At 44.2% G+C, this 14,918-nt stretch overlaps 1 protein-coding gene across 2 annotated transcripts in view; it reads right to left on the bottom strand.

Annotated features, from left to right (window-relative positions):
• CLMN (calmin) overlaps positions 1-10,728 on the bottom strand; it is a 76,855-nt gene extending 66,127 nt beyond the window's left edge. The window contains exon 1 of one of the 2 annotated variants that reach the window (XM_030483829.1): positions 10,523-10,728. In XM_030483829.1, coding sequence (XP_030339689.1) covers positions 10,523-10,604 — 82 coding nt within the window. In that variant the 5' untranslated portion in view covers positions 10,605-10,728. The remainder of the gene's footprint in view (positions 1-10,522) is intronic. The other variant, XM_030483830.1, reaches the window with a different exon arrangement.
• Positions 10,729-14,918: the final 4,190 nt, after the last annotated feature.

Here is a 14,918-nt window from a genome sequence, read left to right as displayed (position 1 = left end):
AAGGGTGTCATTTAGAGAAATACATCAAAACCATGAGACGCTAAAAAAAGAGAAATAAATCCCTGCTAGAATGTAATAAGAACACATTTCAATTTTAGTCGAGTAAAATGCAAAGCAGTGGGAAAGAAATCTTATATTACCAGTGAGCATCATCATATTATATGGGTATCAATATTATCCAAGTAGCAGAACTCAAGCTTGGACCCTCTGTGTAAAGCCACAGTTATTAAATGCTACTTCCAAAACCATAACAGCCCCATCCTTCTGTGAGGATGCAGCATATGAGAACACACACATGTAGCAGGACCAGCAAGCCAAAATCAAGTGGGCAGCCCACGCCAATCTTTCTGTCACATGGACATCACGTTAGCACATTAAGCTGTGTTTTCCATGCGCCTCCTGTGTTTAGCCTCCAAACCTGATCATTAGTGTGACAAATGAAATGAGTGGAAACTTTGGCTCGAAGAGCCCAAACTGCAGCAACTCTGTGGTCAGTCACTCTTCCTAAGTTTTCGCTCATTAGTGAACTGGGAATATAAGAGTTCAAGTGAACATTCAGTTCATAATTAAGTGCCTGAATGACAAAGCTGTCTACTGGCTTGAATGACGCAACATAGGGTTCTCATCTGAGCTTGTTTTAGGCATCCAGACCACCTCTACAACTGTCTTTTGTAATCAGTCTCAAATGAAAAGTGAAGGACTGAATATGCATGAAAAAATTTGGATCTTACATCTAAAAAAAAAAAAAATAATAACGCTGTAGAGCCACCTGTGTGATAGGCAATAAAACCATGTTTAGACCTCCCCTAAAAGGAAAGGAAGTCAAGGACTTGAAAGGTAGCCAAGATCAGACTGGTTGAAACGAAATCTGCATATAACTTCCTGCATCAATTTAGTTTCCAAACAGTCTTGGGAGACAGATGGGTATCAGCTTTCCAGGCCCCCCAGCTACATCTGGATCTCTCAGCACCTGAGGATGGCTCCTCTGTGATATCCGGGACTGGACAGGAAGCATGTACTGTCCTTCTCCTGCAGACACGGGCTCCTACCTGTGAAACAGGTTCACAGCTACTTCCCGACTTCAGAGTATTCACACTGGTACGACCTCCGGGTTCTTAAATTAAAATAAACTCATGATGAGTGATACTGTCAGCTGCACCATTATAGATGAAGGACTTTACTCTGCCCCTTAGCTGTACAAACAATGAAAACATGGTGCTTCCTCTTTATACACACAGTTTTTGAGACAATTAAATATAGTATCTTCTTTGATCCTTCTGATAAACACACAACGTTTTAAAGTTTTTAAAGGCCAGCAATGAATACATCAAAAAGACCATCTACCTTCAAAAGAAGAAACGCAGCTTAGCCAGCAAAAATCCATACTCTGTCTTCTTTCAGTCAAGGTCAATAATCCATACTAACTTCTGGAAGAAGCCTGAGCACGAGCCCTTTTTAACCAACATTAGGTCCCTTAACAACTTTTTTGTTTATAATGGGCAGAAATGGAAAAACTCACACAAGCATCCCTGTAATTTCAAATCACTCCTTGCCCTGTATCCAGGGAGATCTTTAAAAGAAAACAAAAAGACAAAAAAAGCCCTGAGAGTAACAGGAACTAGATGTTGTTCAGGTGCATTAATCATCAAGGCCAGGAAGTTCCCTACCTGGCGTGGAACTTAGACAGGGATCGAATGCTTCCCAGGTACTCTGAACAGTAACTGCTGGAATTGCTCAGGATTTGTACCAGAAATAGGCCTACTGAGTCTCTTGTCAAAAAGGGAAAATCAGTTGGAATTTTGTCTCTGAAAGCTCATCTTCTAATATGGGCAGGATTTTTACAATTAACCAATTTTAAGTATCACATGAAGGTCTGGCCGCAGTCCCTCCTGCGTCATCGTTAGGTTTCTGATGATTTTCTCTCTTCCCTATTTGACTACTTCCATTTGCTTTGTTACTCTCCCTGAGCAAACAGCCCAGACAGATTTATGTTTCTTTCCTTATATATATCCCAGACAATATGTCTGAAGTGGACATTTCATACTATGTTATTTATAAATACTATATCTTTATTAAGTTATAACTGCAGTTCATGTTTATTGTGAACATCAGTAAGAACCAGAAAGTTTTAATCATGTGTCCAGATGCAGTCATATGAAGGATCAGTTTTTAACAAAGTTATCTTCATTGGCATTGCCTTCATTTGTTGCAATGCCAGGGCTCCTTTGCCCTTCCCATTTTTCACTGAGCCAAGAGAAGCATAATCAGCTCTTAGATGTGAACTACACCAACTGCATGCACAAAACACCTACTGGTATACATTAGAGGGTTCTTTGCAAAGACTAAACCAAAATGGCAAAGTACTATCTGACCATTAGTGCACAACAGAAAGAAAACCCATGCACGTAACCAGTCCCAGGTGCTTTGGTTGTAATTCAGAGCTTCAGCTGGAGTCCCGTGAAATGGACAGTTCAGGCTGTGATATGACTCCAAAAGCATATGAATAGCACATGACTGCCTGATCACTGAGGGGTTCATTGTACTGTTATTTGGGTTTCTTGAAGAAAACACAGGAAAAACAGCTGGAAGAATAAAAATGTAGCTTGCCATAAGCACTGGAGAGTTAGGAGGCAATTGCATGATTAGCGCATATCTGAGGCCTTTCACAGATTTCAGAAGTGCTAACAAGTGAATTATCCTAAAGAACAGGTCCAAAACAATAAGACCTGCCATGTTATCATTGACAGCAACTGTAAACTGGGTGGTGGTGGTGGGAGATGCATGTAAGCAATTTATCCGAAGTTTATTTGAAGTTAATTTTCTTCCCTATAATTACGTTCTTCCTGGTGCAACATACAAAATACTTTCTTCTAAGGGCTCTTTGTTAACCTGGAGACTGCAACTGCTGAGCCAGTGAACAACAGCCATTTGAGAGAGCTTTAGTTCCTCAGGTGCAAGACGTAAATGTGAGCTTCCATGTAAATCTGGCTAAAACATGGAACACCCATGCTGTGGTCCCAGGAGGGGACAGGAGCACCACGACACTGTGCTGGTGGTTAGACGCTTGAGACTCATTTCACAACCAACTACAAGTCTCTAACCCAACCCAAAAGTGAAAACAAAAACTGAGAAGTCCAGTTGTCCAAAAAGCCACAAACCCACCAGTACAAACAACTAGAATATGATTTACTGCCTTCAGACAAAATTTGGTTTTCTACTTAAAACCCCTGTGCCCATGAAGGCCCTGGTGACACTGCCTGATCTAGCTGGGCCATTTCACAGGTATGGGTAGAGCATCTCTGAGTTTAGCAGGGCTCTGGATGGACTCAGGCATACAGAGCATCACCAAGCAAGGAAGGCAGCACCACAGCCTGCAGGATCTGCATTGCACAGCTGAGGTCTGGCTGGTGTGTAAATCTAAATGCATCACTGAATGGACATGTTTCCTGGTAATGGACACTGCACAAGAGCAGGGAATTCTTTGTCCAGCATGGGATACTACAAAATGCACTCATCCCCGGTGTTAATTAGGACAGGATGAAGATCCAAAGGGATACATATGTTAAAGACAACAAGGACTGGAATATAAATGTTGCTATTTGAAATTAATCCTGTGGCATACATTGAGTGAGCATTTATTTTGTAAACAACTAGAATTATACTACCAAAAGAGAAAAACATAAAAACCAGCATAACAAAGCAAATCAACACCACTAGTCTAGAAAGGTCTCATTTCTGACTATAAACAGTAAAAGACGCTAACATTAAAAGTACAAAAACCAAGGCATCTCCTTGTTCATACACACACTGGGTCTGAATTACACAGATATGTATCATGAGCAACTTTTAAAGATGCTACAACATAAAATATATTTTAATACATGTCTGGAATAGCGGAAAATAATTAACAGAATCCCTCAAAGTATTACACTATTTCAACAAATATTTCTTGAATCATGCCATCGAATTAATGGGCATACAGATTACAATTCAGTGTTTTTGATAACATCTTTTCAGATTGAGTTGGATTTCTCATTTTGTAAGAAAAATAATCTCTGCTTGGAACTTACATGTCCACAGGCATTCTCTCTCTAGACATCCAGGCTGTTGCTATTACGAGCCTCCTTAGAAGATGCGGATATAAACTTGTGTTCATGGCTGTAAAGCCTCAAACTATAGCTAAAATACAGCTCAGCTGCTTGAACAGAAATATGCAGCAATTATAATGAAGTAAAATTCATCCTGCAATCCTCCACGTACAGTCCCTGTATTTAACTAATGTGGAGACATAAAAATAGAATAGCAGGTAAACAGACATGTAGAAAAATACCCTTATTTCTTGAAAGATGCTGTGAAGCCCTTCACCACCCCAGCAGTGACACAAATGTAACTGCTTATCTGGTAATTTCTTCTCCTGAATACATAATTTTGAGAATATTTCTTACTTCTAGATGACAAGACAGGTAATATTTTGCTCTTTCCCTTTAGACATATGCACTGAACAATCATTCTATAATAACAGTAAGTTTAAACAGCAAGGGACATAAACAAATGATGTTTAAATGAACACTGACAAGCTAAAATAGCCAAGGTTGCTTCTTCTAGCCGAACAGAAAAGTCTTTTTTAAAGTGGAGAAACGAAATCAAGTCATCCCTTCGTATATTTTCAAAGTAAATGCTACACATACTTCAGGATTCAAGTGACATAACCTTGAAATTGTCTTTTGGAGAAAGGAAATGATATGAATTTCTGTCCAAGCTGAGTGGAAAAAACAAAAAGCAAGCAGAAGAAACTATGATAAGTATATTACATTTTTAAATCAGCGCTAGTTTTAACACAGTGTTTTGAAAACTCATTTTTAAACTAATGCCATCCAACTTCAGGCAAGTGGTATGGTCTGTCACCAGTTCTCCTAACACTGAGGCTGGTCAGTGCTTGAACAACAGTTCACCAACGAAAGATAGAGAAGGTGATGTTAGCGAGTGACAGCAGATCAACCCCGTGCCTCGAGCCAGGTCCATGCTTGGATGCCAAACACAGTCTTTCACATGATGAAGTGTTAATACGTGGGTGTAAAAGTTCACTTGACTGCAGAGCTACTGGGCATTATTTGAATCCGGTGTAATATCATCCATGCAATGGGACACAGAGCCCAGACTTCTAATTTGTTAGAGAAATTAGCCACTGACCTTATTATAGTTGCATGCTGAAACGTGCAATCTGTACTTTGCCTTACCTCTCACTGCTCCTTTATTTCACTGCCAGGTTTTCCTATTTCAGGAGCAGGTAAGTCTTCCTTGTATTCCTGACAAACACTGTCAGGTATGAGAGTGCCCTCCCACAGACCATCCCCACCACAAGATTTATGTTTTTAGCATGATGTTTGGCTCTTTATACCCAGATTTGAATCTTTATTTGGGAGTTCGCATTTGTAACTCACAGGCCTATTTATCTCCACTTTTATATTGAATAGGATCACTTTGTGGTTCTACAGGGATTTGTCTAAGGTTCTCCAGGCAATTTAATCTTTCCAAATGTCACCCTAATCTACAAAGAGCTCCAATGAAATGAACATGTGTACAGCCAGAATGAAATCCTGCTGAATATGGTGACAAGTTATGGAGGAGTTAAAGTAATGAACAGTTACAGCACCTTATTTTTGTCAGAATGAATGGATACATTAACAAAGGTGTCCTTCTATTTGTAAAATTTCCATGTGTTTGAAAGTCATCAGACTATAGCAAACAAGCTGAATGCTGCTGTATCTGGTAATTTTAAAAAATTATTACTCTCTGTAGTTAAGTACAAAAGTCTTAAGAATTATGCTTCATACACAAATGGATAAACAAAAATACAGAGAGAAACAAGTCTGACTATAGCACCTGTCTTTGGTTGTCCATGAGAGACGCCTAAACCCCCAAAAGTAAAGCTATCTAGATACTTTCACAGCCAGAGTTAACTTTTATGAGTTAAGCGTTATGTATTATCTCTTAAGACACAGGCTTCGGGACCTGACACGAACTTCAGCTTCCTTTGAGGTATCGGTGACAACTATAGTTATAAAATCTAGATCTTAATGATCCAAACAGGAAGATAGGCAAAATCAGAGAGTGCTAGGAGATTATGACTGAGTGATTCACCCAAAGGTACAAACTCAGGCAAGAATGGGGAACCAGTGGGGCTGGTACTGATCAATTTATTTCTTCCAGCCTGTCACCTTTTCGGGGAGGCATTATTTCTGACAACACAATATAGTCCCATGTAGCCCTCCAGATAAGTTTGAAGGCCATGCAACCCTCAGCAGAGGAAGCCTGAGACTCAGGAAAGTATTTAAATCTACTGAAATCAAGGAACAAACATCTATGTATTTCTGTGGGTTCTGAATCAAACTCTGAGTAGCAAAATGACAAGTAGCAGGACTTTGGGCTCTTCGTCTAGTCCTCTGATAGAAGAATGGTAGAGTTCCACACTCCCAGCCCATGTACTCTATTATAATATACAAAATGAACACTCAAATCATGATTACTTTTAAATGGTAACAGCACTTGTTTGCCAGAGATGGACAAAACATCTGACTGCACAAATATTGATCTCCACATATTTCTTTCCAAGGAAAGCAAGGAAAGATATGTACTACTAAACATACATTCAGACTACTGCAAAGCACAGGACCAAAACATCTGAAAGAGAATGATTCCTGCTGAGGATGTTGCCTCTTTCTAGTGAGTGCAATCCACCACATAAGGGAGTGTATTTTTGATGATCCTAAATCAAGCTTCCAGTAAGGAAGATTTTAAAATATTCTTGCGTTGTAGCAAAATGTTCCTGCTGGTGTTGTAATGAAAGAAAGAGAAAAAACCGATCTCCTGACAGGAAATTAATTATTGAGCATTCCAATGCTTGATGATGTGCTCCTACTTTGTGCAAAGGCTTTTCATTTTTCTCTTTCGGTATGTGGAGAAATGCACTATGGAGAACATAGTGCAGCAGGAAAAAAGAGCAGAAGAATATCAGTTTCTTAAATGCATTTAGAAGCCAAACAGACCTGGAGTGAGTAACTTGGTCTGTGCATCACCATAGTTGATGTTTATTCCCTCTTTACATTCCCCTCTCCTCCATCAGATTGTAACTTTTTCTTCTGCTCTCTGAAATTACCTCTGTCAAGAACTAAAGCAGTGTGCCTGGCTTTTAGCATCACTTACTTACCTGCAACAGCTTTGAATTATCACTTCCTCCATGGGAAAAACAAAGTGGAAAATCTCAGATCTTGATGGAAAGGGAAATAAAAGCCCATCATAATATGTCTATGCCTAAATATCAAGACATAATTCCATTTTTTAAACTATCCCTTCCCCCCCCCCCGCCCCCCAAGTCTAGTCCATTTGGCAAATTTCACCCCTGGCTGTCAGTTCTAGTCTCCCTGTGAAAAAGCTGAAAACCCCACACGTGCCATAATTTCTCTCATCGGTTACATGACAGAATATATAGTTCCCGAGGCTGCTTCTGCACCCAGCACATGTACCTAGAACATCTCCATTTGGTGGGATCATACCACTGCAAAAACATCTCCATGAGAGCAGACACCTCCCAGTAACTGGAATCCTGGATCCTTCCTGGATGTGGAACTACCAAACTAGAGAGGGAATATGCAACAGACTGAAACAGCATATGCCATCTTCAAATAGTATTTTACATCAGCAGAGCTCTACAGCTTAGCTAAGGCATAATGAAGAACTTTTGAAGAGAAATGAATAATTTTAGCTTTTAAAAAAGGAGGCGGAAAGGGTATGGAAAACTGCTGCAGCAGATGGCTGTATCATGCCTGCAGAAACTTTAATACCAGCTAGGCTGCTCACATGCTTTTGGTACTGTTTCTTATGGTCATCACCAGTTGGGCTTATCTCCTTGGGCTCTTCCATCGGCTGCTGGGCAGGATGGCTCAGACGCAGCATGACTGTAATGACTCTATCTGCCTTCCAGACCTGAAAGACCTTATATTTGACTGGCTCCAAGTATCAGCAGAAGTCTCCATCCCTGCACAAATACATGCCAGTGTTTTCATGCATTGCTCATATCCACAAATATTTAACTGCTGCCTCCTGTCCTCTCCTTACAACATACTCCCTCCTGGGACTACATTCATATCATGGGATTCCCAGAGACCAGAAAGCACCTTCACATATGAAAAAAGTCCCATTGAAAGGGAGTGTTCTGGAATAAGACAAACTATCAACTTCATAGCACCTACCCTAACACAGCCAGTCTTGCCAGAGAGCACTGCAGACACAGGAGATGCTGCAGCTGACAGGGATCCTCCCTACCCGAGGTCCTTCGTGTGGCCCTGAGCAGCAGGGCCCTGCAGCAGGTCTGATGGTGCTGCTGGAACCTCTGCATCATCCTCAGCTAGGTTTTCATCCTAGAATCGTGACTTTCTAGCACATCAAACCTGTTATTCACTCTACAACTGATAGACTATGATACTAGCAGTGATTCAGATCACATTGTTTTGAATGAATTTTGAATTATAAAGCAGAAGTTAATTACTACATATAAGCATAGAGCATATGCTGCCATTTTACAAGAAACCATCCTGATGAGAAGCACCATGCTTTGCCATTGAGCTCCCAAGTGACAAAAATCACACTCTCCTGAGTATCAGACTCACCATCTGCAAAATGTTTTTCATTTCTAGAAGATAGTGTGTTACAAATCATGTACACTGTGATAGATATTATCACTTGCTTTGGAGCAGCACCTTAGAACAAACACCTTTTCTCCCTTATAAGAGCCCACATGGGGCATAAAACTTCTTTAAACCCTATTTAGTAGTGCAAGCAAGGTGACAACTAAACTATCTCTCTTGTATGGTAAGAGGGGAACAGGAGGGTTTTTTCATGAACACAATATTATTCAAAGGAATTTGCCCTGTAGGATGACATTCTCCTACAGGACTATAGGAATTTTAGTCCTATAGTGCATCTGTGTAAATGCATTTTAAGTTCCAGAAAGGGAAATGCGTTTAACTCCTTCTTACACAAATGGCTGAGAGGCAAAGCCAAAACCATACTATTTTTTTTAAGAACAGATTTCTTCTCTATTCCGTCTCAAAAAATGCCCATGAATTAAGGATTAAACCAGGTTTAACTGCTACAGCTTGGAGCTGTAGAAAACAGAGACAGGCCAACCATGCTACCACAGAGAATCAAAAAAGACAGAGCCAGGAGTCAGAAATGTAGAATTACACTGTAATGAGAGACTGTCAAAACCGAAGGGGAGTTCAACCTGGAATCAGCAGTACTCAAGATCTGAATTTCAGTGGTTATGGTGATACAGGTCAAAATGTTGTGGAGTGCCTCCATCAGCAGTTACAGCATTAATACAACATCAGAGATGACAGAACGGCTAATTTGAGTCTCTTTTCTGATAAATTATACATCTGCTATAATCAAGCCAAACCAAAACTTATTTCCAGCAACTGCACTGCCTCTGCCAGTAGACAGTGCCTTAATATCATTAAGCATAAACAGGAAGAGATAATGACCTATAATTCAAGTCTATTATTTTTATGGAACATGAAGATACACTGCGGTATAGTGTGAGCTGTTGATTGAGATTGGTATGTTACATTAAACCAATCATTCTCCCATAAACCACTGCTGCTGTTTCTTCTTTCATCGATTCTTGTTGTCCTTGCCAATCAAGAAGAGTCAGCCTCCGAGGGGCAAACATAACTTTGGAGGAACTGCCATACTGATACCGAACTACATTCAAACCTAGGTATTTGCATCCTTTCCACTACCACAGCCTGTGTCAGAATAGGACAGCATCTCGCAGATGACTTATCCATAAGCTCTGCCCATGTTTATTCAACAGTAGCTCACAAGAGGGACGTTAAATTAAGCACGCAGATAGCCGTCGGCTTCCGTTCAGACTGCGCCGATATGGACCTGGACCCGCATCCTGACTGTGGCCGAGTGCCTCCACATCTCCCGGGCGAAGTGGGCTCTGCCCCCGGCTCCCCGGCGCCTTCGCGAGGCTCCAGGAGAAAGAACGGCTAAAGGCAGGGCGAGCCCCAGCACCGCTCGCTTCGCTCCGCACCCCCCAGCCGGCGCTGTACCCCGAGAGGGAGCGACGTCAGCGGAGCCTACACCCCCCGACGGTCCTCAGCAGGCGGCGGTGTGTGGCGACGGGTGGCCCCGGGGCGGGGACACGGGCTGTGCCTCGCCGCATCCCCCGCGCCCGCGGAGCCCCGCGCCCCATCCCTCCGAGGGGGCCCGGTGCCGTTCGCCCCAGTGCCGGGGCTCTCCGCGGGCTGTGCGGGCCCGGCGCCGCGCTCGGCGGAAACTTTGGCTCCGCCGTCCTCCTCCTCCGGCCCCGCACCGCCCGCGTCGGGGGGACCGGGAGCCCACGGCAGCCCCCGGCAGCCCCGCGGCAGGCCACGGGGGGAGGCGGGGGAGGGAGGACGGGGAGAGGAAGGGGCGCGGAGCGGAGGGAGGGGTTTCTCCGGGGGTGTCGGTTTACCTTGGAGGTTCTGCACTCGGATGTCGCTGATGTGCCCGATGAGCTCCTCGCGCTGGAACCAGTCCCACTCCTGCCCGGCCATGGGGACGTGGGGCCGGGCTGAGGGGGGCGGCGGGAGCCAGCTGCACGGGCACCGCCGCCTTCACCGGCACCGACGGCGGGCGCGGAGCGGAGCGGGTGGGGGGGGTGGCCCCTCACCGCGCCGCGCCGCGCCCCGCCCCGCGGCCCTCCCCTCCCGCCTGCCTCCCTCTCTCTTTGCTTCCCTCCGCCCGCCCGCCCGGTCGGGGGTGGTGGATCGCTGGAGCGCTGGTGCGCAGCGGGGCGGAGCGGAGCGCGGGGACCGGGGCCGGCGGTGCCTCCCGCAGCGCCTCCTGCCATGGGCATCTGCGCACCGAACACCCCCTTCCCCCCGCAGCCAGCTGTGGCGGGGCTCCCGCACCGCCTCCCCAGGCAGCGCCTCCCGCACCGGCCGCCCCCCCGGGCGCAGGCGGGTCCGGGCCCGGGCCCGGCGCTGCGGTAGCCCCCCCACGACCGGCGGCCTCTCGCCCCGTCCCGCCCGGGAACGGCCTGTTGGCGCTCTAGATAAATACGTTTTTCTTGCTGAAGCAGCAGGGGGGCTGCGAACAATACCCAGCTCCTGCCCGCTTTCCCTTGCCGCGGCTGGACCGGGAGAAGTGTCATCCCCCGGAATAAATATCATGCATCCACGGCAGAAATGGAAAAAGAAAGTATGAATGGCAAAGGGGTTTTCCTCGTGGAGATTAAATAAGCACTACTATTCATTAAAAGGGCTAATACGCTGTTTGCATAGTCATTTAGCCTGCTCTTTCTAGTCGGTTTAGGCTGTCAGATTTCCTTTATGGTGAATTTTCACATTGAATAGCTTCATTTACACAGTTTGTCATCAAAATTGGACAGTAATTGTTATCAAGGCTCTTCAGTATCACTAACATCTGTGCTCTACAAACTTGGTGAACAGCATGAGCATTTCCATTACATACAAGGCATTTCATTACAGTATACCACTATTTGTACTTTTGTGCATGTTTTCTTTTCAAACCATGAAGACTGTATAATGTAAACAGCAAATTTTGACACAATCCAGTCAGACTAGTATAGCATCATTAGTTAGACTAGCAAAACACACAAGCCGAGATTTACAAAGTTACATATAAACAAAGTGGGATCTAGAAACTGGGGCTCTTTCAAGTTGGAATGTTTATGTGATCCCAAGTAAACACACAACCAGTTGTTTCACCCAGCTCAGGAACTCTTCCCACAGCCCACACCGGTGAATCTCTATTACATCTCAAAATCAAATGGAGTCATCCATAAACCATTTAATAGGTGAACTATTTGTCAGCACTATAACAGGCACTAGGCAACTATCCTAAAATTTGGTCATCAAGAGCTGGGGGGTGTGTGTGTGTGTGTTTTCAAGCTGTTTGCATATCAAAGCTCAAAAGTTCTGCACAAATGTAAGGACACCATGTAAATGTAAGAATGCCATGCTGGAATGTTTATAAACCTGAATGCATAGAGCAGAAGCAGCAGCTTGTGAAAAGGAAAAAAACATCTGAACTCAGGCAGCGTTGGCACAAATCGCAGTATTGGGCTTTGACTTTATTTTGCACTGGGAGGACCTATTATCCGAGTGGGATGAGTGCATCAATACTGTGTTTAGAGGTGGAGCTGGAATCTGAGCCAGTGTGGCTGTGGGAAAAGCAGGTGAAGCACTTCTCAGCATCAGTGAAATACTGTCTACAAGGGATGGCGAGAGGTCCCTAGTCCATGCTGCTGCTCGAAACAGGATTATTGCCAGTACCGTATGGGGACAGCTGAGGCTTTGTCTCAACATATGTAGGCATCCTCCAGGAGCCAGGGTTTCATGAGCTTTCTAGATAGCCTGTTCCATCCAGCCGCTCCTGCTCCTGAGACCTCTCAGTGGCCGCTTACTATGGTCAACTTGCCAGCTGGAGAAAGGGAGTTGGTATGAGATGCAAGTAAGTGAACGAGGAGAAGTGGACCAGACTGCAACCTTCTGCAGCAAGAATCATAGAATTGTTTAGGTTGGAAGAGACCTTTAAGATCATGAAGTCCAACTGTAAACCTAACAGTGCCAAGTTCACCACTAAACTATGTCCCTAAGTGCCACATCTACACGTCTTTTAAATACCTCCAGGGATGGTGACTCAACCACTTCCCTGGGCAGCCTGTTCCAATGCTCAATAACCCTTTCAGTGAAGAAACTTTTCCTAATATCCAAACTAAATCTCCCCTGGTGCTGCTTGAGGCTGTTTCCTCTCATCCTGTCACTTGTTGCTTAGGAGAAGAGACCAACACCCACCTCGCTACAACCTCCTTTAAAGTAGTTGTAGAGAGTGATAAGCTCTCCCCTAATCCTTCTCTTCTCAAGGCTGAACAATCCCAGTCCACTCAGCTGCTCCTCATAAGACTTGTGCTCTAGACCCTTCACCAGCTTCATTACCTTTCTCTGGACCTGCTTCAGCATCTCAATGTCTTTCTTGTAGTGAGGGGCCCCAAACTAAATGTAATATTTGAGGTGTGGCCTCACCAGTGCCGAGTACAGGGGGATGATCACTTCCTTAGTCCTGCTGGCCACACTATTTTTGATAGAGAAGGTGGATACTGAGGTGCAGTGGAAAGAGCAAAGGTCAGAGGAAGCAACACAGTAGCTCCCTGCTGCCAGCCCCACCTGATGTGTGCTGTTGCAGCTGTGATTCATTGCTTTCTGCTCGTTTTCCTGAAGCTAATTACTGCCTTCGCCCTGCTCCCTGCCCTTGTGTGAGAGCTGCCCAGCTCCGCTGTCGGGGTGGCAGAGGATGCAGCCCCAGTGCCTCTGACATCTGCAGGCCTGCCAGGTAGCTGCATTTGACCTGCACAGTCTGGGTCTCAGAGTCAGGTTGGGTTTAAGATGTTGTAAATGATTAACACTGCGGGCACGGGGAAGTTAAAACTTCTGCTTAGGGAGAGAAGAAAGGCATTAAAACTTTCTTACCTGGAAAGACATCTGCTCTCTGCAGCCCCATCCTCTGAAGGCAGAATGGCCCCAGCTAGTGTGGCCAAGCAGGCAGCACAGGCTGGGACTGCCCGCTCTTGCTGCGCCGATGGGAGGCCAGAGCATCAACAGGGCAGCCTGCCCTTCTTCTGCCAGTGAGTCAGGACCTCACCCTTGGCCGGGGGTCCAGGCCCATGCGGCAGATTTGGCCACTCCAGTTTCTAGCCCTGCACATCAATAAAAGCTGCATTGATCTCATCTTACATTAATACGCTAGGCCATAAGCTACTGTGAATGAAAACTCTGGTCCAGTTTCACTTAGCAGGTGTGCAGCTCTGTCCAGGGAGGCAGCAGCCGTGTTGGCTACATTTGTCCATCCAAGACTTTCAAATAGGTCTTCAGCACCTTCCCCAAAACAGCTTTGCAGTTAGCAGAACCTCCTCTGAGCTGGTCATAAAAAAATTGCAATATATGCAGAACTAAGTGCTCCCAAATGAAAAGCTGAGCCTCTAAAATTTTAAGGACACTAAAAATACCTGTAAGATCAAAAGGGGCATCCTTTATAAAACATTCAAGTTTTTACATTCTTCCCTGCAACCATGTGGTCTATGAATCAGCTCCAGAAGAAAGTATGAAATCTGAGATTCTCACATAAAGCTGGAACTCCAAACGTTATGTTACTTGTCATAAAATCTGTAAACGGTTGTGGGAAATTATCTGTGAAAATACTATATGCCTTCTAAGAAGTAACTGATTGATACAGTAAGGACTAAAGAACTTCCCTTAAACAAAAAGTGATTTCAGATTTTATTATTAAATTCCACTTGCCTTTTGATGTTTAAGGACAATTCTATAACTGAAAAAGCAGGTTACATTTAATTAAGTCCCTTGGCTCAGTCAGACTTGTTACTTAGGGCAACACTGTAAACACTTGGCAGACATTCTGAACTATAATAGCAGGTTTATTAAAAAAAGATTTTGGTCACATACGAGAAGGCAGGGAGTCTAATAGGAAGTTCTTGGGGAACTTACCACCATTCCACATCTCCTTCATCTCTTTTCTTTATAGCGTATGTAGAATAAAGATATTAAAAAGCTTTCAGTTTACCATCCTTTGCATATCTTATCTGTGAGGGATTTAATGAGTTGAATTGTGAGTTTGAGAAGAAAATGTATACTTAAAGATTGCCTGATAGTAGCAAAAAACCCCTCAAATCCCATATCTAGACTTTGTGCCTGTCCCCATGGAGGGTACCTTGTGACTCCTGCTTAAAATGGCAAGGGAAGATGTCTAACACAAAGGCAGCTATTAACGGAATTAAGGAATATATATATGGCATTGTAGCTAAATTGCTTTGGCTTTATAAGCAGAGTTCC

The sequence above is a fragment of the Strigops habroptila genome, chromosome 4 (assembly GCF_004027225.2).
Source record: "Strigops habroptila isolate Jane chromosome 4, bStrHab1.2.pri, whole genome shotgun sequence".
Taxonomy (NCBI): domain Eukaryota; kingdom Metazoa; phylum Chordata; class Aves; order Psittaciformes; family Psittacidae; genus Strigops; species Strigops habroptila.
Note: the sequence above shows the minus strand (reverse complement) of the source record. Positions and strands in the feature narration are given on the sequence as shown.